Genomic DNA, 25,495 nt, shown 5'->3' on the forward strand with positions numbered 1-25,495 from the left:
TTGTCCTCTGTTTCCACCTAGGAAGGTGGAACTAGGGGTTTGGATTACATTCCTTCTAAATCTAAATCTGTGATCTTGTGATTTTACATTTATCCTAGAAGCAGCTGGGAGCCCCAGAGCTTCTAACAAGACCCTTCTGAGCTGTGTGGTCTTGAGTAAGTCACTTTACCTCTCTTTGCCTCAGCTTCCTCAGCAGTAAGATGAGGATGATAATGGCACCTTCCTCACAGGGTTGTTGAGAAGATCAAAAGAGAGAAAAATTGTAAAGCACTTAACACAGTGCCTGGTACAAAACATAGTAAGCACTATATAAGTATTAGCTAGTTTATTAAGCAGTGAGGAAAGAGACATAGTCAGATTTATGCTTTAGGAATATGAATTTAGCAGCTATGTGGAAGACGGCTTAGAAAAGAGGGATGGAACCATTCTGGAGGGCACTTTGGAACGGTGCCCAAGGGCAATCAAACTGTATATCCTTTGACCCAGCAACACTACTAGTAGGTCTGTATCCCAAAGAGATTATAAAAATGGGAAAAGGACCCACTTGCACAAAAATATTTATAGCAATTCTTTTGGTGCTAGCAAAGTATGGGAAATTGAGGGAATGCCCTCAATAGTAATGGAATACTATTGTGCTATAAAAGTGATGAGCAGGCGGATTTCAGCAAAACCTGGAAAGACTGATATAAACTGATGCTGAGAGAAGTGGGCAAAACCAGGAGAACATTGGACATAGCAACAGTACCATTGCTCGATGATCAACTGGGATTGACTTAGTTCTTCTCAGCAATACAGCGATCCAAAACTATTCCAAAAGGCTCATGATGGAAAATGCTATTCACATCCAGAGAAAGAATCACAGAGTCTGAATACAGATTGAAGCATACTAGTTTCTTTGTAGTTTTTTTTTTCCTTTTGTTCTGTTTCTTCTTTCATAACATGACTAATATGGAGCTATGTTTTACATGATTGCACATATATAACCCATATGGGGAGGGAGAAAAATTTGGAACTCAAAATCTTATTAAAAAATGAATGTTAACAATTGGCGTTATATGTAATTGGAAAAAAATACCATTAAAAATAAAATAATATAAAATCCAAAAAAGGGGGTGTTTGGAATCAGCCAAAAGAGACTGAGGGAATGACTCAGGGTTGGAGCCATACAAATGGAGAAAAGGGGGATGGGTGAGAAATATTAGGAAGGTGCAATGACCAGACTTGGTAGCTGGGGAGGAGGTTGTTAAGCATTCGGGAAGACTCCAAGGTTATAAACCTAGGTGATCAGAAGGATGGTCTTGCCCTGGTCAGAAACGGGAAAGTTTTGAAAAAGGAATTGCTTTGGTGGGGAAAGAGAACAAATTCTGTTTTGGACATGTTGCTTTTGAAATGCCCGTGTTTGTGCATGAACTGATGCAAAGTGAAATGAACAGAACCAGAACATTACGTACAGTAATAGCAATATTGTTCGATGGAGAAATGTGAATGACTTAGCTGTTCTCAGCAATACAATGATCCAAGACAATCCCAAAGGACTAATGATGAAACATGCTATCTGCCTCCAGAGAAAGAACTGATATTGTTTGAATACACACTGAAACATGCCATTTTTCACTCTTTCATTTATTCTTTTTCTTTCATTTGAATCTTCTTGTACAAAATGACTAATATGGAAATGTTTTACATGATTGTACATATATAACCTATTTCTGATTGCTTGCAGTCTCAAGGAGAGGGAGGAAGTGGGAGATAGATAGAATTGGGAACTCAAAACTTAAGAATGTTAAAAAAACTGTTTTAACATGTAATTGGGGGGAATAAAACATATATCTTTTTATTAGTTAATTTACTTATTTTTAGTTTTCAACATTCTCTTCCATAAGTTTTGGATTTTCTCCCCCTCCCTCCCCAAGATGTCCTGCAATCTGATATAAGCTCTACATATACATTCCTTTTAAACATATTTTCACGTTAGTCACATCATATAGAAGAGTTATAACAAATGGGAGAAACCATGAGAAAGAAACAAAACAAAACAAAATAGTCTGCTTTGCTCTGCATTCAGACTCCATAGTTCTTTCTCTGGATGTGGATGGCATTTTCCATCATGAATCCTTTGGAATTGTTTTAGGTCCTTGCATTGCTGAGAAGGGTTAAGTCTATCAGAATCAGTCATCAAACTGTTACTGTGTACAATGTTCTCCTGGTTCTGCTCACTTCACTCAGCGTCAGTTCATATAAGTCTTTGCAGGTTTTTCTGAAGTCTGCCTGTTCAACATTTCTTATAGCACAACAGTATTCCATTACATTCATATACCACAATTTGTTCAGCCATTCCCCATTTGATGGGCATCCCCTCAATTTCCAGTTCTTGGCCATCACAAAGAGAGCTGCTATAAATATTTTTGTACATGTGGGTCCTTTCCCCATTTTTATGATCTCTTTGGGATACAGCCCTAAAAGTGGTATTGCTGGATCAAAGGGTACGCACATTTTTATCGCCTTTCAGGCATAGTTCCAAATTGTTCTCCAGAATGATCGGATCAGCTCACAGCTCCACTAACAACAAATTAGTGTTCCGACTTCCACATCTTCTCCAACACTTATCATTTTCCTGTTTTGTCATGTTAGTCAATCTGATAGGAGTGATGTGGTACCTCAGAGTTGTTTTGATTTGCATGTCTCTAATCAATAGTGATTTAGAGCATTTTTTCGTATGACTATGGATAGCTTTAATTTCTTCCTCTGAAAACTGCCTGTTCATATCCTTTGACCATTTATCAATTGGAGAATGACTTGCATTCTTGTAAATTTGACTCAGTTCTCTATATATTTTAGAAATAAGACCTTTATCAGAGACACTAGTTGTAAAAATTCTTGCCCAGCTTTCTGGTTCCCTCCTAATCTTGGTTGTATTGATTTTGTTTGTGCAAAAACTTTTCAATTTAATTTAATAAAAATTATCCATTTTGCATTTCATAATGTTCTCTCACTTGGTCATAAATTCCTCCATTCTCCATAAATCTGACAGATAAACTATTCCTTGCTCCCCTAATTTGTTTATAGTATCGGGCTTTATATCTAAATCGTGTACCCATTTGGACTTTATTTTGGTATATGGTGTCAGATGTTGGTCTATGCCCAGTTTCTGCCATGATATTTTCCAGTTTTCCCAGCAGTTTTTTGTTAAATAGTGAGTTCTTATCCCAGAAGCTAGTCTTTGGGTTTATCAAACAGCAGACTGCCATAATCATCAATTACTGTGTCTTCTGTACATAACCTGTTCCAATGATCTACCCCTCTATTTCCTAGCCAGTATGAAGTAGTTTTGATGATTGCTGCTTTATAATACAATCTAAGATCTGGTATGGCTAGGCCACCTTCCCTAGCATTTCTTTTTATTAATTCCCTTGATCTTCTGGACCTTTTGTTCTTCCAGATGAATCTTGATATTATTTTTTCTAGCTCTATAAAATAATTTTTTGGCAGTTTGATTGGTGTGGCACTGAATAAGTAAATTACTTTAGGTAGAATTGTCATTTTTATTATATTAGCTTGGCCTACCCATGAGCAACTGATGTTTTCCAAGTTATTTAGATCTGACTTTATTTGTGTGAAAAGTGTTTTGAAATTGTGTTCATATAGTTCCTGGGTTTGTCTTGGCAGGTAGACTCCCAAATATTTTATGTCTACCATAACTTTAAATGGAATTTCTCTTTCTATCTCTTGTTGTTGGGCTTTGTTAGTAATATATAGAAATGCTGATGACTTATGTGGGTTTACTTTATGTCCTGCAACTTTGCTAAAGTTGTTTATTATTTCAAGTAGTTTTTTATTTGATTCTCTAAGTATATCATCTGTGGGAATAAAAATATATCTCAACGATAAAAGAATGAACCATTAAAATTTTTTTAAAAATGAAATGACTGTTTGGCCCAGTTGGAAACGTGCAGTGGGCAGACTGATGATGGACGGGAGCTGAGGAGAGAGAGTAGAGTTACATCTATAGATATGAGAGCCATCTGAATAGGATAACAATTGTACCCTTGGGAGCTGATGGGGTCATCAAGAAAGTGTGCAGAAAGAAGGCTCAGGAGAGAGGTTTGAGGGACACCTTTACTTAGGTCAGATACAAATGATGATCCGGCAATGGAGACTGAGAAGGAAAAGGAAAATTGATAGAACCAGGAGAGGGGACTATCAAGAAAACCAAGAGGAGAGAATATCCAAGAGGAGAGGGTGAACAACAGTGTCAAGCCATGCAGAGAGGTTGAGGGGTTGTCCCTGGTGAAAAAGGCTACTTCTCATTAGAGACTGGATTAAATAATGGGTGGTTGATGGCTGGGCCTGGAGTCAAGAAGGCCTGAGTTCAAATAGACATCAGATACTTAGTAGCAGGTCACTTAATCTCAGTTTCCTCATCTGTAAAATGGGGATAACATTTATAAATTGCTTTTCAAAATACTAGAGAAATGCTATTGCTATCATTATTACAGTGTTTCATTTTTTGTTCTCTAGGGCCACTGCAATGAATGACTTCAGCAAAGTTAGTCAGCAGAGAAATCCACATTGTCTATATTTCTATGTCAACCAGGGAAAATCGAGAAGGGAACAAGTACTTATTAAACACCCCTATGTGCCAGACATTATGTTAAGCACTTTACAAATTAATAATTACCTCATTTGATCCCCATAACAACCCTGGGAAGGAGGTGCTATTATTTTTTTCCCACTTTACAGCTGAAGAAACTGACTTGGTCAGAAGTGAAGTGACTTGCCCAGAGTCACACTGCTCGTGGGTGTCCAAGGCTGGATTTGAACTCAGGTTTCTTCCTAACGCCAGGCCCTGGGTTGGCAACCGCCCATTCTCTCCTTTAATCCAGTTTGATGAAAAGGAAAAGGCGTCCCTTCTCACCAAGGCCCACCCATCTGCAGTAATCTTGATTTCTCCCCCCACCCCCCACCCCGCCTTTGCTTTTCCAGATCGCCTCCACAATCAACCAGAAAAACTGATTTAAAGTGTCGTGTAGAATAATAAAATACGAGCATCGAGTATCTGGGCACTAACTTTCCAAGACAGAATTCTCAAAAAAAACTTGGAAAGAAATGGAAGAGGGAGAGCTAATGGCTAAGTGAGGCGAATGCGGATGTAATTTCACTCTGAAATAACTGCCCTTTCATTGGTGAGGCCGAGCCAAATGCCAACGCCTCCTTCCCATAGGAAGTCCACCCAGAGAACGTGGAACAGATGTGGCCACTAAGAAGGGTCAAGGACACCAGCGCTCAAAGAGGAAAGAACACGCGCCCGCACGCGCACATGCACACCCCGTCCACCGCCCCCCCCACCCCGCGTCGCCCCCCTCCCTCCCCCAGGCCATCCTCCCAGCAGAAGTCTCCTCCTCCGGGCGCGTAATGATTAGGCCAAGTTTGGGGGGTAGGGGGAGTTGGCACCACAGTAAGCTGGAATTCGATCCCGAAAACTCCCTTCCCCCAATTTTCCTCTTTGCCTCGCCCTTCCCAGGGAAGTTATTGACTATGCATGAAGGGGCGGAGCTGGGGCCCTTCCGGCGTCTCCCTCACGCTCCCGACCTCACTTGGCGCAGACGGCCGCTCCCCGAGGCCGAGCGCGCAGGCCCCGTGGCTTAGTTTCTCTATGGTCGGACGGAAGTTGCAGAGCGTCGGCACGCCCGAACCGGGAACTCTATGGTCGGGTGGGGTGGAGACGGACGTCCTATAAAAGGCGTGCGCAGCGGGTGCAGCGTCCCTTTCCCTGCGGCGAGGTGAGTGTGTCTGCTTGTGGGGCTATTCGCTCAGTGTTTCTGCCGCGGCCCATCCCCGTGGTCCGGTCCCGGCCCCGATCCAGACCCCGACAGACGCCCTTGTTCTTCTCTCCTTGCAGACACCCAGTCCCTGCTGGCGCCGACGCCATGGGCCGTCGTCCCGCCCGCTGGTAAGTAGCTGGGGAGCCGGAGCACATGTGCGTGTAGGCCGATGCGCCATGCCGGGGAAGGCCGCAACAGCGCCTAGGTCTCGCCGGCGGTCTAGTGAGCCCCTTGGGGTTGGGGGCGGGCACCGGGCAGGTAGCCCAGGCAGCCTAGGCCTGGTCGCGTACCCCAGGCGCGGGCCTCGGCTGCTGGGCCCGCCATGCTGCGTCATGATGCGCCCGGCCTTGCTGCTGTGTCTTCCCCTTCCGCAACGTCCGACTCGGGGATCCCGGAAGGCCGGGAAGTCATTACTTGTTCGCAGCCTCCGATCTCAGCTGTCAGCCTTACTCTAGCCTTCTTTCCGAGGTCTGGGCCTTTAAACGCAAGGTGGGCTTGGCTGTTTCTTAGTCTTGTTAGTAAGTAGGAGCAATGGGTTTTGAGCTTTCGTTGTTTTATCAGGTGGACCCTGAACAAATCTCTCACTACAGATGAAGAATTTTTTAACACCCAGTGATGAGCTGCCTACAGCTAGGTGACAGTGGAGAGCCGCTGGATTTGTGCTCAAGACCTGAGTTGAAATCTTGCCTCAAAACGCTAGCAGTGTGACCTTGAGCAAGTCACTAAAGCTTTAGTTTTTTCATGTATAAAATGGGGTACATAACAGCACCTACTTCCCACTGTGGTTGTGAGAACATATTTGTAAAGCTCTGGCTTAATAAATGATCTTCATGGGAGAGTCCAGAAATGCAGGTCAGACAGAACTAATGACCTCTAACAGTCCAACCAGACTGAGTTACTTTTGTCTTTTTTAGTTATAGGTACTGTAAAAATAAGCCGTATCCAAAGTCCCGTTTCTGCAGGGGAGTTCCTGGTAAGTATTGGGCATTTGATTCTCCCTGGGGGCAGGGGGAGCAATTAAGGATATCCCAGATCCCATCCATTCTACTACTATTAGCATTTATATGTAACTTAATTAATCAACTGCCTCTTAGGCAGCAGGGAGGGCACCAAGGTGTACAGCTCTGACTATTTACTTTTTCTTATACAGATGCCAAGATACGAATCTTTGATCTTGGTAGAAAGAAAGCAAAAGTGGATGAATTTCCACTGTGCGGTCACATGGTGTCAGATGAATATGAACAGCTGTCATCAGAAGGTAAAAAAAAAAAACATGGGTTTCCAGTAGGTCCACCCTCAGGACCTGGGAGGAAGGAGCTATGATGTTCCTGGGATATACTGCAGAATGCTGTTATCTTACAGCATCTAGCAGCTATCCCTTCCAAAACTCACCTTAACATAAGCAACTTTCTTTTCTTTGTGTCTTGGTCAAGCACTTAACGTGTTGCCCTGTTCCTTCAGCCTTAGAGGCCGCTCGGATCTGTGCCAACAAGTACATGGTGAAGAGTTGTGGCAAGGATGGCTTTCATATTCGTGTGCGGCTACATCCATTTCATGTCATCCGCATCAATAAGATGTTGTCATGTGCTGGGGCTGATAGGTAAGAAGAGTTTTCCTATGGAATTACTGACTACTGAGATGTATTTTTGTGATTCAAGGCTACATCATGGTATTTGTATTTAAGTATTGTGCTCCCTCTCCTCTCCCCCCATCCCTTCCATGGACCATTAGAAGGATACAGTGTGGAGGTGCCTACATTTGGGGAGTCCCCCTGTTGCCTGATCAGGCAGTGTCATGTAGCAGAGCAAATACTGATTCTAGAGTTCCAGATAGTTACTTTACTTGCTGACTCTTATTTCTCCAAATCAGAGGTAAGACTAAGGCTTTTTCCAACCTCTGACATTCTGTGATTTCAGGAATGAGCCACCACGGCAGGTTGTGTACTATAGCATACTTGAGTTGCTTGTTTTCTTGGCTTACCAAGGCATCCAAATGATCTGTAGGGAAAGATAGTTATGAGCTTGGAAGCATGGGCATTAAAGATAAGCCTTCCTTTGGACACATACTGTGTCTTGGGTGAAGTGGGCGTTCCCACCATACCCTTCGCAACCAATTAAGCCGACCAACCCAATTCTCAGGTGTGGGGCTGGTGTGCAATGGTTGCGAACAGCAATTCCATGGTTGTGTGTGTACCTTGTCTTTAATACAGGGTATTCTAAGGGACCTCGGAAACACTTTTATTTTGGCTAAGACAACTTAGCTAAGAATGAGCAAGCACCTACTTAACAGAATTTGAAATGTGAGCTGCTTAATCCTCTACTTCCTAGGCTCCAGACTGGCATGCGGGGAGCTTTTGGGAAGCCCCAGGGCACTGTAGCCCGTGTGCACATTGGCCAAGTTATCATGTCGATTCGAACCAAGGTTCAGAATAAAGAACATGTGATTGAAGCTTTGCGGAGAGCCAAGTTCAAGTTCCCTGGCCGCCAGAAGGTACACATTATTCTGTTTCCTGTGGGTAGCACCTCTTTTCCTTAATTTCGATTGTCTTAAACTGACCTTGACTAGCAAATTTTCCTTTCCCATGTTAAAGTGCATTAGTGAGAGCAACTCTTTAATCTGAGGGCTGGAGCAAAAGCTGACTATTTCTTTACCTTCTCATAGATCCACATCTCCAAGAAATGGGGTTTCACCAAGTTCAATGCTGATGAATTTGAGGATATGATAACTGAGAAGCGACTCATTCCTGATGGCTGTGGGGTTAAGTACATCCCCAGCCGGGGCCCCTTGGATAAATGGCGGGCACTCCACTCCTGAGGGGTGTGTCCTGTGATGTCTACCTTTCCACAGGCATAAATAAACTAGATACTGCTATTTGGTTGCATGCGTGTTACCTTCTCACTGGATTAGCTCTTCCCAGCCTTAAGGTCTTGTCTTATCTTAGAAATGGGTTAAAGACTTTGACCATGATTTCAGGGTAGAGGTCTGAGCACCAGCCAGTAAGTCTCCTACAGTGGCAAGGTTAACCTGAATAAAGAGACCGGGTCTTCAGCAGCATAAGTCATTTAAGCTTTAGACACTCGGGTATTTATGTATCTTAAAAAACACCATGAGAACAAGCCCCTCAGAAAGCTGGAAAGTGAAAACTTGAAAGAAATAACCATCTTTGGTTGCAGATAATGAAGCTTTTTCAGCACTTCAGTTTTAGAGTAGAGAATTCTGGCTAATCTGTACTCCTGCCAAGTCCACAGCAGAAGTGAAGCATGGGCCTCTCAAAGCTCCTGGTGTCCTTGAGGAGTTAGATGCAGGCAAACTTCAACAGGGTAGTGGTCACTGACTTGCAGTGCCTAGGACAAGCAATGGGAGTACTAGCTGGACTCAGCCTGAAGGCTCTAGGTTTAGGGTACTGCCCCATGAGCTTTGGGGTACCTCCCCTCCCATTTGTGTTAGGCTCACCTCCTCGTCCGACATGCCCAGCTCCTTCTGGAAGTTGAAGACTCTGGCTGAACCTGGTACAACAGCCTGGAGCAGAGCCTTCCCATGCACTACAATCCTGCAGAGATCAGGGAATGAGGCATGTTGAGCTCATAGGCCTGGAAAAGTGTTTGGAGTAGATCAGAGGTGGACAACCTTTGGCCTTGAGGTCACATGTGCCCTTGTAGGTCCTAGGTGTGACCTTTTGACCAAGTGTTACAGGATGAATGCTTATTTTAAGGGGATTTGTTCTGTGAAGTTTGGATTCAGTCAGGGCTGCACTTGAGGACCTAGAGGGCCACATGTGGCCCTGAGGCCACAGGTTCCTCACCCCTGGAGTAGATAAAACTTCCTTTGCAGATCCCAGGTTTTTTCTTCCAAATAGGGGAATGGTTTCTCTCCCGGTTAGCTGTGTGTGGCTCATAAACCTCCAGGAGAAGGCAACAGGGAGGTCACTGCCAGTGAGACCATGGGCTATTTGGCTGCCCCACTAAGCTTCTGCATGCCTGAGTTTCTTGGGCTAGAGAGCTCAGCCAAGTTGGCTATACCTTAGTGCTTCTCTAAAGAACATTTCAGAGACAGGGTCACTTCCTGGCAGGTACCATTGAAACATCCCTTGCAAAGGCTTCCCTACCAACCCTTTTTATAAAAGGGAAGCAGGAAGCCAGTACCTTGCATCAGGGTAGCTAGTCAGTGGTCCCGAGTTGTACCTAAAGCTAAAACTTCTGATTCAGCATTAAGGCTTTTTCTGCCATGTTACACCGCACCCCAGGACCAGATGACCTAGGGTTTTTTTGTAATCTGGAGCCTGTCACAGGTTAAGGTTTGGTCCCTGCCCCCAAATTCCAGGCCTACTTGGGGCTGATGTCTAACCCTTACCCATCACAGGATTACAAAATCACAGAACCAAAGAGTTGGTAAGGATTTCCTAGGCAAGCTAGACCAAAGCAAGTCTGCCCCATCCCTAGTAGGGCAAATCAGATTCAAACATAATTGGGAGATAAATTTGAGAAGATAAAACACTATAGAACAAAGCTAATGGGAATATGTGGCTTTCTAAGTCAATATGCATCTGGCAGATATGATTGTCCCACCCCTGTCTCCCTTATTTGAGTTTGCCAGCGCTGGTCTACATCACCTGGGCCCAATGCTTCCTACAGCAAAGGTCTGACTCATGAACAGTAAGTAGGGCAATGCTGAGGACTGCCCAAGGAAGTAGCAGAGGGCTGTGCAAAGACCCCTGCATTTTGAGTAAGAGCACCTGAATTTAATTTAAACTAAAAATCGTGTGTCTATCAGGCAAATTCCTCAGCTTGTCCTCTTGGTCCCTCAGTTTCCTTACCTAATGGAGGGGTTGGAGTAGACAGCCTTTGCTTAAAGTCTTCCACAGGAGCATGTTTGCAGAATAATAGATGTAGGGAACATAGAAGTCAGAATCACAGAATTGGGGAGTTGTCAGATACCTCAGGGGCAAGCTAGTAGTCTGACCCATATCTAGAAAAGAGTACTCCCTACAACATACCTGACAAGTGGTCATCTGTTTGAAGATGGCAACTACCTCCTAAGGCAGCCCGTTCAGATGTCCTTCCCAAGGACAACTCTAGGGGGCAATCTGGTCTCAGACACTAAATGTGTGTCTGTGGGCAAGTCACTTAACCCTGTTTACCTCAGTTTCCTCATCTGTAAAATTAGAGAAGGAAAGGGCAAGCCACTCCAGTATCTCTGCCAAGAAAACTTCAAGTGGAGTCACATTGGACCCCATGATTGAACAACATGAAAGGCTTTGCATAGAAGGTGACACTTAAGGGAAGCCAGGGAAGTCAGTAGTTGGAGTAGAGGAGAGTGGTGACATGGTCAGACCTACATTTTAGGAAAATTATTATGGTGGATGGAGTGGAGTAAGACTTGAGGCAGGCAATCACCATCTCCCCCGCCACATACCACCACCACCCCCCCACCCCCCCCCCCCCCACCCCCCGCCTGCCAACAGCTATTGCTTTTGTCCAGGTGTGAGATGATTAGGCTACACCAGAGTGGTGGCAACAATGTCAGAAGGGGTCATATTCTAGAAATGCTGTAGAGATGACATTGACATTGGATGTGGAGGTGAGAGAAAGTGACGAGTCCAGGATGCCTCCTAGGTTGGGAGTGTGAGGGATGAGGAGGATGGTGTTGCCTTCAACAGTAATTGAGGAGGGGGGCTGAGGGGAAAATAATGGGTTCTGTTATTGACATGTTGAATTTAAGATGTCTGCTGGACATCCAGTTTGAGTGAGAGGTAGTTGGAGATGGGAGATCAATCAGGAAAGTAGGGCAGGAAGGGTAGATAGGGGCAAGAAAAGTAGATGGGAGCTGATGGGATCACTAAGTGAAGTGTAGAGGGAGAAGAGAAGGGAGCCTCACTGTCTTCTCCAGGCTCAGCATAGCTAGGTCATTCTATGGCATGGCCCCTAATCTTGTGGCTTGGCTCTTTCATGTATAGGAGAAGCTACATGCCCACAAAGGCTAGAGAGTTGGCTCCCAAGGCAGGAAGAACTGGAAGAACAAGGCAGTGTGGCCTTGGCCTACATGGTCCCAAGCACAGGTGAGGAAGGTCTGTAGTCCCATATGCTCTGCAGGACCCTCAAAGGGTTTTTCTGAATTCTCAGTTGGGCTTTGATAGCAGCCAATGCTCTCTTCACCATGGAGGAAGACAGCCTCTGATTACTTGGGGGTGGGGGGGACTATGCAGACACATACCCACACACAAGCCCCTCCCACCTGTCATAGGCACAGTGGGTCCTCATGCTGACTGTGGTGTCTGCCTGGTCCCCAATGAGCCAGTGGAAGTCTGGGTGACTCCACAGGCGGATGCCCAGCCAGGCCCCTGGAGGCACAAATGTGCAGCCTGCGTTGAGGTCACCAAGCAGCATGACATCCTGGTGGGGAGAAGAGCATGAAGGATGGCAATGGAGTCAGGAGACTTGGCTTGGAGTCCTGGCTCCACCAATTCATTTATGGGATGAATTTGGCCAGGTTCTTTGACTTCTCTAGACCTAGTTTTCCTAATCTGTAAATTAGGCCCAATAATTGCTGACCAAGGAAGAGGACTATTAGGTAGTCTCCAGAATGGTGATGGCCTGGAGTGGGGATGTGTACATTTAGGGGGGTGTGTGTGTGAAGGTGACTGAAGTGTGGTGGGGGACTCCCCAGGGTGAGACTGACAAGGGATCTAGGGGACTGCTGTGATCCTGGTCAGCCAGGATTATAGATTCCTGGGGAGGTGGGATCTCCCTGCCCTATTACCTCTACATTCCAATGCTGTTTCACGTCCTGGGCAACTCTGTAGAGTTGATCAATCTCTCGGCGTGCATTTCGGGGGCAGGCATGGTGAGATATTAGCACCAAATTGCGGATGTCTGGGAGAAAGGGCAGAAGTTAGGAGAGGGGCTTCTGTACTGCCCTGATCCCTTTCAAACAAGCTGCCTTCTAGGCGGCCCACCCTTTACCACCCTCGGCAAAGCACAAGCACCCTCTTCTTTTCCTAATTCCAGACTGCCTCTTCCAAGAAGCCTGTCTTCCTTCTTATCCATATTTTCCAGTTCTCCCATTCCAGCCAAAGACCCCAAACCACTAGGGCCTCCTAGGGCAGAGCAAGGGCTCTGCCACCTCCAGTTTCTGAGAGACTCTTTTGCTCTTTCCTATTAGCTCCTCCCGTACACAGACACCCACTCTGACTTGCCTTTCTCTTCTTATGGACAATAAAGCTGGGTGGCCATAGAGGAAAGATCACTGGATTTGGAATCTGAGCACTCACCTTTGAATCCTGCCTCTGCCACCTGTGCCTCCCATTTCTTCATCTATAAAATGGGGGAGATCCCTGTTCCTATGTTCTTGTGTGTGATTTTGTCACACCCTTAGGCCTCACTTTCCCCTTCTGTAAAATGAAGTCTTTACAACTGTAAATCTATGACACACTTTCAGTGAGTTTTCCTTGATTAATTCTATGCCTTTGGTCCCATCCACTCCCATCTCTCTCTTCCATTCATTCTCATTTTCAGTGTCTCTCTTTCTAATACTTTCTACCAAAATGCTTATCTTCCTGACCCTAACATAGGCAGTACTCTGACATCTTTAAATTGTTAGCTTCTCCCCTCCCCTGAAAAGTCATGATTTGAATAGAGCCAGTGGTGACACAGCTGCTGAGTATCCTCCCTCATTCCGCTCCTCAGGAGGCTGCTTTCTGACACTACTTCCCCACCCCCCCACCCCCGCTGCCTGAGCCTGATTGGTATGTCATTTGGTCAGCAGAGAACAAGATATGGTATGAGCCAGATCTCATATATTACCCCTTCAGGGCTTCTCTATCTGGGACCCCAGAGATCTGTGGAGAGATTTCAAGAGGTCTGTGAACTTGGATGGGAAAAAAATACATTTTGTTTTCACTAATATCTAACTAAAATTAAAAGTGAACCAATTCAGCTCTACATTGGCATCCTGTCTTAAGTCTCTCACCCCCCTATAGTATCCCTAATAACACCCAGCCAAGCCTCAGCCTTGCTCTTGGATCACTCCTACCATTCATCACCTTTGCTCTTACAGTGTGCTGCTGAAAAAAGATGGAGAAAATCATACAATTGTTCTGAGTAGGTCCATTACAAACTGATGTTACATAACCTCACTTGGGCCCTCGCTGCTGCTAGGCAATCTTACTTTACCTCCCTTATCAATTCATTCTCCCACTCTCCACAGTGGCAGTTACAGACTTTCTCATCCCTCTTCAAACCTCCTATAGCTCCCCTGCTCTCCTCACCCCAACTCTATCAGCTGAGAACCCTGCCCCATATTGTACAGGAAAAATTGAGGCCATTCACCAGGAACTCCCTCTTCTCCCCTCTTCCTCATCTAATATCGCATAGGTACCTTGTGCCACCATCTCCTCCTTTACCCCCTGTCTCACATGGTGAAGTGGCCTTACTCCTTATCAAGGCCAACCCTTCTACCTGCACAAGCCCATCCCATTTCCTCCCAACAGATCGCTCCCTTTGTCATCCCCATTCTTTCACTTATTTTCAATTTTCCCCTGTCTGCTGGCTCCTTCCCTATTGCCTACAAACATGCCCATACCTCTCCAATCCTGAAAAAAAAAAAACCTCATTTGATCCTTTCATCCCCACTATCATCCCATACTACTTCTGCCTTTTGTAGCTAAACTCCTTGAAAAGCCCATCTACAATAGGTGCCTTCACTTTTCTCACACTGTCTATAATCCAGCTTCTGACCTCATCATTCCACTGAAACCACTCTCCAAAGTTACCAATGATCTCTTGGTTGCCACATCCAATGGCCTTATCTCCATCCTCAGTCTCCTTGACCTCTCTGCAGCCTTGGACACTGCTGATCACCCTCTCCTCTTTGATACTCTTTTCTCTTTAGGTTTTCAGGACCCCACTCTTTCCTGGTTCTCCTCCTACCTCTCTGACCACTCCCCTCTCAGCTTTGCTGGATCCTCCTCCAGATTATGCCCTCTAACCATAGCTGTCCTCCAGGGTTCTGTCTTGGACCCTCTCCTCCCTCTTCATTTGCTGATCTCACTGTGTCCCATGGATTTCATTACCATCTCTATGTTGATAATTCTCACATCTCCCTTTCCTGCCCCAAACTCTCTGCTGCCCTCCAGTCTCCCATGTCCAACTGCCTTTCAGACATCTCAAACTAGATATCCAGTAAACATCTTAAACTCAACATGTCTACAACTGAATTCATTGTGCCCCCCCCCTCCCAAGACCTCCCACCTTCCTACCTTCCCTATTATTGTAGAAGTCCCTCAGGCTCACAGCCTAGGAGTCATCCTGGACTCCTCACTCTCACCCTCCATATCCAAGCTGTTGCTAAGGCCTCTTGACTTCACCTCTGCAACATCTCCCTAATATGTCCCCCTCTCTCCTCTGCTCCTGCCGCTTCCCTAGTATGGCCCTCATCACCTCATGCCTGGACTATTGCAGCAGCTGCTGGTGGGTCTGCCTGCCTCAGTCTCTGCCCACTCTAGTCCATCCTCCATTCAGCCACTAAAGTGATTTGGCTAAAATATATGTCCCTTCATGTTACTCCACTATTCACTAAACTCCAGTGGCTTCCTATATCCTCCAGGAGCCAATATAAATGTTTTGTTTGCCATTCAAAGCCCTTCATAACTTAGCCTCCCCCATTTCTCCAGTCTTCTCATGCCTTACTCCCCTCATGTACCCTTTGACCCAGTGACACTGGCCTCCTGGCTGGTCCATGAACATAACACTCTCTCAGCTCTAGGCATTTTCTCTGGCTGTCCTCCATGCCTGGAACACTGTCCCTCCTCGGCTCTGACTACTGCTATTCTTGGCTTCCTTTAACTCCCAACTAAAATCTCACCCTCTACAGGAAGTTTTCCCCAACCCCTTCCCTCTGTTAATTATCTCCTATTGATCTAGTGTTTATCTCATTTGTCCATAGTGGTTTGCTCTTCTCCACCATTAGATTGTAAGCTCCTTGAGGGCAGGGACTGTCTTTTGCCTCCTTTTGTATCCCCAGTACTTAGCCCAGTGCCTGGCACACAGGTGTTTCATAAATGATTCTGAGGGCCATTGGCTTCACCAGACTGATTGCTAAAGGGATCCATTACACAAAAAAATGTTGAACAAGCTCCACCCTAGATCTATACTGAATTCAGGTCAGTGAGGGTTTCCTTCTTGCCTGAGGATTCTGCCTTGGTAGAGCTCCAGTAGATAGGATCTTCTGTGCAGATGAAGGTGGTTAATTAATAAAGGTCATCAGACCAAAGTGACCTTCCTTTGACTCAGCTTACCTTACCACTTCATAGAGAATATGCTTGCCAAGGTCTTAAATAATCTCTTAGTTACTACATTTTCTTCTCAGTCCTCAATTTCTTGGCCCTTCCTGGAGCTTTTGGGGCTACTGAGCCTATGGGGTCCCCTGTCTCCCCTTCCTTGGTTTCTGCCTCCTCGCATAGGGTTGCCCTCAAAGTTCTGCGCAGGAGCACTCAAGAGGGCTCTCGCCCTCTCTCGCTCTTTCTCCCTCTCCCTGTCCCTCTTCCTCTTCCCACTCTTCCCCTTGGTGATCTCATCTCTTCCCAGGACTTCAATTGTCATTTTTACTCAGATGAGTCCCAGATATCTCCCCCTGAAACCTGGAGTCCCAGTTCAGAATCACCTGCTTCTTTCAGGACCTGTCTACCTAGAGATGTTACTGGCAGGGCCACTTCCTGAATTATCAGGCCCCAACTTTTCACCAGAAGGGCCTCCTGCCTGGGTTCTCTGCCTCTAGCTTCTCCCCTCTTCCAGCCCATCTACCCTCCAGCCAGTCACCTGATGTGCACATATGATCACATCACTGTCCTGTTCAGAACATCACTGCAGAAGAAAACAATCCTCCCCTACTCGCACTCCCAGCCTTCCATTACAGGCCTCCAGGGTCTACCTCCAGCTGCCTTCCCCAATTATTTCAGTAACTTCTTTGCTGAGCTTCATATCCCAGCCAATCTGAGCTATAGACTAACTGCTCCCTGCTCTTCTGCCCTTTCTCCCCATTAGGCCTGGCACCCATGTCTCAAGTGATCTTCCACAAAGTCCCCTCTCCCTTGAGAACCCCCGCCCCTCAAGCTAGAAGCATTCCCTCCATCTCCCAGCCCTCTCTGACCTTTTCTAGGCAATCTTTCTTTTTTTTTGGTCTGGACCCATGATTTCAGCCATGTTGGTAACTTCTGATTGTGACAATGCCCTCCACCAATGCTAGCTGACAACTGACTCACAGCTTTTTGGTTCAGAGATATCTTGCTAGAAGGGACCTTAGAAGTTGAAACCCATCACTTTCCAGAGGAGGAAACCATGGTCCAGGAAGGAGTGGAGTGATTTGCCCAGGGTCATACTGGTGGCAAGTGGCAAATATTAGATATGAACCTAGGTTGTCTGAATCCTAAACTGATCTCTTTCCACCAAGCTGTGATGTCAGGGGATTGCCCAGGCCCTAGAGTTCTACAGGGTCAGGTGACTTGTCCAAGGTCACAGAGACTGGCTGAGTAACAGACTAGTCCTGACCTCAGCTCTTTCTGACTACCAGACTGGCCGCCTGGTCACTGTACCAGCTGCTCCTTGGCACATTCAAACTTTATTGGAACTGGAGAGCATGAACTGTATTCTTTCTCCTCTTACTCTCCCTATACCTAGCCCACCTTTTTCTCTTGACCTCCTTGTCAGGTTCTTGCTCTCATTTTCCCCTTTGTATATCACATCCTCCTCTTCATCCGAGATGGGCTATTTGTCAGGAGTAGGGAGTGGGAGGCTGGGATCCTTCAACCAAGCAAAACTCCCCGAGAAATAGCTAGACTCCTTGGCATCTGAGCCTGGTCTTGGGTGGAGGTAGGGCTAGAGTTGGAGCCCAGATGGTACCCTATCATATTTCTCTAATGACTTTCAGGGTTACAAAACACTTTCCATGTATTACCACGGATGAGCCTCCCAGTGACTTAAGGAAGGGCATATTATCTTTATTTCATAGTTGGGAAAACTAAGGCTCTGAAAGGTTGCCTGACTTTCCCAGAGTCCCACAGCTAATAAGTGTCTGATATATTCTAGTGGGAACTTTTTCCGAACTAGACTAGGTGGTCTCTGATTCTGCCCCCTAGTGAAGTCCTCTGTCCACTCACCGTGCCAGGCTGCCTTCTCAGAATTCTACACAATGGATAATAGAAACTGAGGTGGGGCAGGGTGGGGGTCAGGTGGGAGGAAGAGTGAGTAGGTACCTGAATTTGGCCAGCAGAAACGGGCAACAAAGGGTCCCCGAAGGAAAGATTCTGCCTGACCTGGCTCGGCCTCTGGAACCTGGTACGAGTCCATGATGGAAACTACATCTGCTCTGAAGGGAAGGCAAATTTAGGAGAGGGGGCTCTAAGTTCAGTGAACCCCTCCAGTGTTGCCCCCCACCCCCCATCTCCCTGCCAGGAACAGGGAGGTCTCTGGTACCTGTAGACAAAGACATTCTGCTCCTTGTAGCTTCCCAGTCCCAGGCGTCGACTTTCTAAGGCCTCATATCGGTGGCCAGGGTCAGCCCTGTTCTGGAACACCAGGATTTTGACCAAGCATTCCCATCCCTGGGCATAGTCCCCGTACTATCCCCTTTCTTCCAGGTCTCCCCTCCATTCCCAGGTCCCTTCTCCTCTGTTGGGGTCAGATAAGGTTCTGCCCAAGCACACACCCCCAACCCCCCATTCCTTTCTCGATCCCCAGTATGTTCAGCTCTGCTCCCTGGCCCCTTCCCATCTGCTAGGATCCTTCTGGCCTTTTTCATGAGCTTGAGGCAACCTCTGGGGAAACAAGGGTATGTTAGAGCTCATAGTGACCCCAGAGGTTGCCTGGATCAACCATCTCATTTGACAGTGGGGGACATTGAGGCCCAGAGAGAGGAAGGGACTTGTTTGAGGTCACACAGACAGGATTCAAATCCAGGGCCCATGTCTTCATTCCACCATCCCATAGCCCTGCACCTGTTGAGTTCCTGGAGGAGAAGTGACATGGCTGTGCCTTTGCTATCACGGACCTCCTGTACCAGACAGATGTCACATCGGGAAAGAACCTGTATCCAGAGAAGGGGAGACAAGGTGTGGGGAGACCTTGGGGAGCTCCAGGCGGGTAGTGCCATTTAAGGGGAAAACTTATAATGCTATCCATGATTAGAAGGGTTACCCTTTCCCCCTCCTGGAAATGCTGGGGATGCTCCAGAGAATGACTTTGTATATAGGGATGAGGGACAGCAGATGGTCTAAGAAGGGAGCCTGGGGGGAGGGGCAGTGTATGTGTGAAAGAATGAATTGTGGAGGGCAGGGCTGGCTTGTTCAGGGGATTGCCCACCCCCACCTGCCTCTGTACTGAGCTGGGTCCAAAACTCCTTCACTCTGGAAATCATTACTTGGCTGGAAGGCGGAATCTTGTCAGAGGCCAGCCTTGAACCCAGGTCTTCTGACTCCAAGGCTCTCTATTCACTACCCCCATGGCATCAGGGGTACATAAGGCCTCCTGTGGGCTGTATATTGACAATTTAAAAATGTAATACTATTTGGGTTTTATTGTCTTTTTATTTATGTAACACTCCCCGCCAGCAAGTGGCATCATTTGCCACCAATAAGGAGAGAGTCCCAGACCAATGGGCTTTGGACCTTGGGTTACATTCGTTTTGTTTTCCCAATCCCATTTTGATCTGGTTCAGGTGGCACTTGGGTGTGTTGGGAGCCACATGCTGCTGGCCTCTGCATTACACTCCAATGCCTTCTCCCAGGACTTGTCTGGGTCATCAGCCCCTGGGGCAGTCATTCTGGGGAAGCCTTTGGGCTTCTGCTCAAAAGCATGTTTTTAAATGCATAAAATAAAATACAGAGGATTGCAAAGGAAACCAATTACACTGAAATATACTCATCAATATATTTTATAAATGAGTTCAGGGGCCCCAGGCTAAGGACCCCACCATAAGGTCCTGTTGGTGAATGGACAACTTGCCTTTACAGAGTCAAAAGGAGGACTTCAGTGAAATGGAGCCAGCAGGAGTAGAGGAAGGAAGAGGGCCAGCAATTGGGTGTAGGAGCGGCAGTAGCAGCAGGAGGGGACTCAAGTCCAACCTGACTGAATTCCCAGGGGCCCTGCACTGCCTCTGGGACCAAGGCAGCCAATGCCTCAGGATCTAGAAGTGAGGTATCTGGCTCATCCAGGTTTCACTTTTAATAAGAGCAATCACTAGGCCCAGAAGTCAGCTCTGTGGATCCCCTGAGAGGCTGAGGCCCTCCACAGGACAGAGGAACATTTCTTTGTATGTCTACTGCAAATAGCCCAAAATGGTTCCCTCAGACCAACTTTTAAAGACAAATTCAATTAGAGGGTTGGGGGAAGGAGACTGAGACCCTGGGACATAGCAAGTTCATTCTGCCGGGTGGGGGGAGGGGGAGGAACTTACCTGAGGTATGATAACCTGCACACACAATCTGGTAGCTTCCAATTTTAATTAATTCTTCTTGCTTACTAGATGTTCCATGCAATTGCTTCTGCACTGCTGAAGTTCTGTTAATTCACTTTAAATTTTGGTTCCCTAGGGCAGAGACCTAGTGGCTCCAGCCTAGGTATGACTTCCTTCTGGGAACCCTTGATCTGAGGAAACAGGGTGGGGGCAAGATAAGACTCCCATTTCTCACCTGGACCAGTACACTCATGACCTCGGGCCGGCTGGCCTTAGCCTCCCCAAAGCTCTGGATATTGAAGGCGCAGATCCTGAGGGTACCACAGGGCACCAGGTGAAGTTGCCCACTCAGCAGAAGCAAGAAGAGAGATACCCAGCTACATGGTGTCCACAGAAGATACCTTGAGCCAGGGATGACCCTGGGGAAGAGAGGGAGAAAAGTCTTGAAGGGCATCAGTGTCCAGATGTGCCAAGAGCTTCCCCCTATACCCTTTGAGCCACACCTAAGGATTACCAAGAACTGATGCCAGCTAAAAATCAGCAGCATGGATGTTTTAAGCTTGCCAGGCAGTGATAGGATAGTTGTAGTGGGTCATATAAAGACTCAGAGAGCTCCAGCAAAGGGAGGCAGATGCAAAGCACCACTGGGTAACAGCGCCCATCCCCAGGGATGCAGGCTCAGTGTGCTGAGTTGGCTACAATTGGAAGATTCAGCTTTGTGCCATCCTGGTCCCCTGGCCTGGGCCTCCCATTGACAAAATGCTGAGCAAGGGAAGAGAAGTACTTAGGGGCAGAGCAGAGAGGAGAAAGAGACTGGGGAGAACCATTTTATATCGATCCAGGAAAGCTTATCTATTTTAAGGAAGAAGAGTCTTATACAAATTTCCCTTGCCGTGAGAAGCTCCCTTGCCAGGGAGCTCTACTGGGCATGTCTGCTGCTCTACATGTGAAGGCAGCATGGGGGACCTACTGAGCCGTGTCGTCTCATCCTCGGCCCCACAGCAACGTCCGAGAGGCCTCACTGTCCATTTGTACTCATTTGCCCCCAAAGAAGCAGCCAGTGGGTCCACTTAGCCATGTGCAAAGGCAGCATCCAGGGGATCTCTCCCAAAATGTCCTCTGCCCCACAACAGCATCTGGGACGCCTCCACAGCCATGTCCTCTTCTCAAACCCCAGAGGTCAGGGGCCACTCTAGCCATGTTCCCTCCATTAACCCTAAAGGCTGCTTCCAAGGGATGGACCACATCAAACATGTCCTTTCCAGACATGACCACTCCAGTGCTCCACAGCAGGTTCCAGGGGCCCTTCCTGGCTGTCTCCTCTTCATCTGCCACATAGATCTTACACTGAGCCCTAAAACTTGGCCTTCCCTGCACTCAACCAGGACCCCCTGAACTAAAACCCAGACCACTGACTGAGCCCCTAAGCCAGAACATGGACTGAGGCCTAACACAGAACACAAAGCCACAAACCCAGTGTATCCCAAAGCTAGCCACCACCTCAGCCCTTATCCAGAGCACAGACAGAGGTCTAAGCCAGTTCTTGGTTACCTTGGTGAAATAAATCTTTCCTCGAAATTAGTCCATTGTGAGCCCTCTAAGTAATTTGATCTGTAGCTGACATTAATGTAATTATGATTATGAATTTATGAAAAACCTTATAGATAAGTGATCCATGGGAGAAACATGCTGCCCCCTCCTCCAATGAATCAAAATGGGGAATTGAGGGGATTAAAACAAGCAAGTGGTAGTGGGGATTGAGCAAACCCCATTGACTCTTCTCAGTGTCTTGTGACTTAATTCTGGAGCTAGCTCAGGTCCTTTTCTATTCAATTATGGGTCTAGTCCAATTTCTGTTTCATAAGAAAACTTTATTCAGTTGTGGGAATTGTGAGAAAAGTTTATTGCATTGTTTGGACCAAGCCTGCATGGCTGGGAAACTGGACCAGCTCCACCTGCTCTACAGACCCTTAATTAAGGACTTAGTTTATGCTGACCAGAAACCCAGTCAGATCCAAAGATTGATGCAAGGAGTTTTCTCACAACTGCACATCTCAAGCAACCCATGTCTTATCTGAAAACTGGCCCCATACCATCAGTTACTGTTTCCATGTTCATTTGATTGAATGCAGACTTGCTGGGGAGTGTGTGGGATGAAAGATCCTCACCAATTAAAAAAATTAATTTTAATAAGGAGCCATCTCAGGGTGGGAACAGAAATAAATTTTATTCAGTTCTCGCAAGAAAAGGGCGTCCTCTGCCAGGACGGAGCTAGCAGAAGGAGGGAAGGTACAGAAGGCAAGCAAGGAATTATATACCGTTGCACAAACAATTCTGAGAAACCCCACCCCAGAGTCTGGACCCCCATTCTTATTGACAGGGTCAAGTGGCCTCACAATCAAGCCAGGAATAAGGAAATAAGTTTTTACCTAATACAAGCACAGAAAATACAGAATTACCTTATAGGGTGAAATAGGGGAGGGGGAGAGGGGAATACTATCTGATTTCCCCAAAATCATATGATTTACAGGAAAACGAAACTTGGGCTGAGGTGACATCTATAAATCTAAAGAAGAATAGGGAAAAAGGGGAGGGGTAAACCCTCTTTTCTCTCTCACGGCAAAGAAAGCAGGTCACAGTGACCCTATTCTTATTTGGTAAATCTTTAAACCAGAAATAGAAGAAAGAACAAAAACTTCAGGGGAGAAAGACATTCTAAAAGCTAAATAATCAGATTCCCACAGACTCAAATTTATCTCATTTCCCTTTTCTCTAAATATTGAAAACATTTTAGATGTAGATACATATACATTCCCTGTGAAGTCTTCACACTTTATTCTCTCACTGCCTCACACAATTCCCCCTCTCCTTGACACTATTTTGAAGACTTCACACACCATTGCTGATATGAATTATCTACCCACCTATCTTCTTCATTCATCACACTTTTATACCACATTTCCTTTCCCATCATGCTGGTATCCCCATTACCCTTTTTAATAAATATGGGAAGGATTAATCGACGTATTGACAAATCAAAGGGGGCAGTCCCCTTTATAAGTACAAATACAGAGACCCAAAAGAAAACGATAATACAATTGTCCCTTTAAATTTCAAAAGTCTCTTCCCATACAACTGTCTGGCAGGGAGCATCAATGAAGTCTTCTGGTCCTTGGTTGTTTCAGCCACTTCCACAGCTTCTTCCTGTAGGAACCAGCTTTCTGTCCATTCTCCCACAAAAGTTACCTTAGCACAATTTTAAGTTACCATTTCTAATAATTATACTCTGATCATTTTTACAAATTCAAAATTGAAACCTTGGCCAATTGCCATGTTTAAGAAATTCACATTAGAACCCAAATTCTCATGCTTTACATTGACTCATTATTTTCCCCACCAGGAGGATGAGACTCCAGTACATACATAAATACATTAAATATAACCAATTTTTAACATAGTATATATAAATTTTAACCTTTTGGTCATGCCATGTTCCTTTGATAGCATTACAAAATAAGCCACAAACTATTGTTCTTTTAATATTATTAATTGTAACAAAACCTTAGACAAGCTTGATATTAACCAAATAACAAAATAATATTCTCACAAGCCCTTGACCTAATAATTGTCTCCATATCACTACCAAAAATATAAACTACCCTAACTTATACAGGGCCACACACAGGAACACTAGTCCCAGGCCTATGGTATTACAGGAAAAAAAAATACTACTGCTATTAGAATCTTTTTAAACAAAGGGAAATATCTTAGGGTGAATCTTAAGTAGTTTGTATAAATTTCTGCACATGTTCTAGTTCTAGATAAAAATAATATTAGACTGCCCAGTAATATAACACAAAAGAGCTCATATCTTTTACTGATTACTTGCTCTGATCACAGAAACTTGCTATAGAAGGAAAGAAAGCAGGGACATGTGACATACCACATATGACAGGATAAAACATCCTTGGCTTTGTTCAGATTCAGATATAGTTAGATTCTTCAATTATGCAGTATCTGTTTCCATAGTTAAACTCAGGAATAGTCAGGTGGGAAAATATTCCTTCCCAAAGGAACACAAGAGGGAAGAACTGAGCCAGGAGGATCCCATCCTAGATTGAGGCTAAGATTGTCCCATCAGCTTTTCTCGAATACAGACCTCCACCTGTCAACAGTACAGGATCACATCTCCTCTGAGTAACTTTTCTCATGGCATTTCTCTCAGATACTGATTTAATGCAGACAACTATACCAAAATTTAAATTCAAAACAAAATTAGTTATGATCCGCAGTGCCTTTTGCCTTAAAGAGCAAGTCTCACTAATCACAGCTAATCAAGTTCCTCCCTTAGTAACTCCATATTCAAAAATTTACCAATTTGGTACACTTCAGTTTTGTTGGGTACACTTTACATTTTAGCCTCCTCTAACTATAATTAAAACAGCCACATTTTAACTTTTCCCATCAAAGCAAAAATATTCTACAACTTATCTCTCTTGAAGAGACTTACACTGAAATTCTTTTCCCTAAACTAAAAATGTCTCTGATTTAGTTCCAATAATGAATTACTGGTAATTACCGGCAATTAATTACCATTTGTAGTAATACCTAATTGCTCTTATATCACTTTAAAACTTTTTTAAACCTTATCCTACATGGATACAATGTAACATAAAATCCCATCCTTAATCTATAGGATAATAATTCAACATTACATTCGTATCCTTCTCCTTTTATCTAGTTGTTCCCATTAACATTTAGAATGTTATCCTTCACATGACTATACAAGAGTACCAATTTACCCAATTATTTGACTTAAAAAAAGCAAGATTTCACATATTTGCATTAATCAAATTTTTCATTTCCCCCCCATAAAACCTTCTAGGTCTTTGGGTATCACAACCTCACAATAATATTTTCTGACAAATACCTTTCCTTTTATCACTAGATGGAAAGTCTCATTAATCAAAGCTTTACTAGGACTCCGCAATCAAATTTTAATTTTTAAAATCTGTCCTAAAAGCCAATTACTAAAATTTCATCCTACTGACTTTAAAAGCCAGGTTTGGAGGTCAGCTAGTTTCTGACCCCGCTGCTCTCTCTCTCTCTTTCAGTAAAAATTTCAGGCTTTCCCAACTTATTGTACAAGTAAAGATCCCAGTAACTGCTGCTACAAAACTTGAAAGTTTATAATTTCTTAAATTAAACTTCTATAAAATACATTGTCAAAT

General features: G+C 45.2%; 2 protein-coding genes and 1 non-coding gene across 3 annotated transcripts; 2 read left to right on the forward strand and 1 right to left on the reverse strand.

The window, feature by feature from the left end:
• Nucleotides 1–5,762: 5,762 nt before the first annotated feature.
• Nucleotides 5,763–8,693, forward strand: RPL10 (ribosomal protein L10). The gene is made up of 7 exons (XM_036740565.1): nucleotides 5,763–5,780; nucleotides 5,900–5,950; nucleotides 6,737–6,795; nucleotides 6,973–7,080; nucleotides 7,284–7,422; nucleotides 8,150–8,312; nucleotides 8,484–8,693. The coding sequence occupies exons 2-7, from the start codon at nucleotides 5,928–5,930 to the stop codon at nucleotides 8,634–8,636; spliced, it is 645 nt and encodes a 214-aa protein (XP_036596460.1). The 5' UTR covers nucleotides 5,763–5,780; nucleotides 5,900–5,927; the 3' UTR covers nucleotides 8,637–8,693.
• Nucleotides 7,926–8,059, forward strand: LOC118833178. Its single transcript, XR_005009290.1, has one exon. It is a non-coding gene; the product is annotated as a small nucleolar RNA SNORA70 (small nucleolar RNA).
• A 398-nt stretch (nucleotides 8,694–9,091) lies between the features above and the next one.
• On the reverse strand, nucleotides 9,092–20,718 carry LOC118833127 (deoxyribonuclease-1-like). Its single transcript, XM_036740518.1, has 8 exons — nucleotides 20,500–20,718; nucleotides 18,808–18,896; nucleotides 18,287–18,373; nucleotides 18,061–18,179; nucleotides 12,579–12,685; nucleotides 12,054–12,211; nucleotides 9,276–9,372; nucleotides 9,092–9,166 (listed from the first exon to the last, which is right to left on the reverse strand). The coding sequence occupies exons 1-8, from the start codon at nucleotides 20,716–20,718 to the stop codon at nucleotides 9,092–9,094; spliced, it is 951 nt and encodes a 316-aa protein (XP_036596413.1).
• Between the last annotated feature and the right edge of the window lie 4,777 nt (nucleotides 20,719–25,495).

Source organism: Trichosurus vulpecula, assembly GCF_011100635.1.
Source record: "Trichosurus vulpecula isolate mTriVul1 chromosome X unlocalized genomic scaffold, mTriVul1.pri SUPER_X_unloc_2, whole genome shotgun sequence".
NCBI classification, from domain to species: Eukaryota; Metazoa; Chordata; class Mammalia; order Diprotodontia; family Phalangeridae; genus Trichosurus; species Trichosurus vulpecula.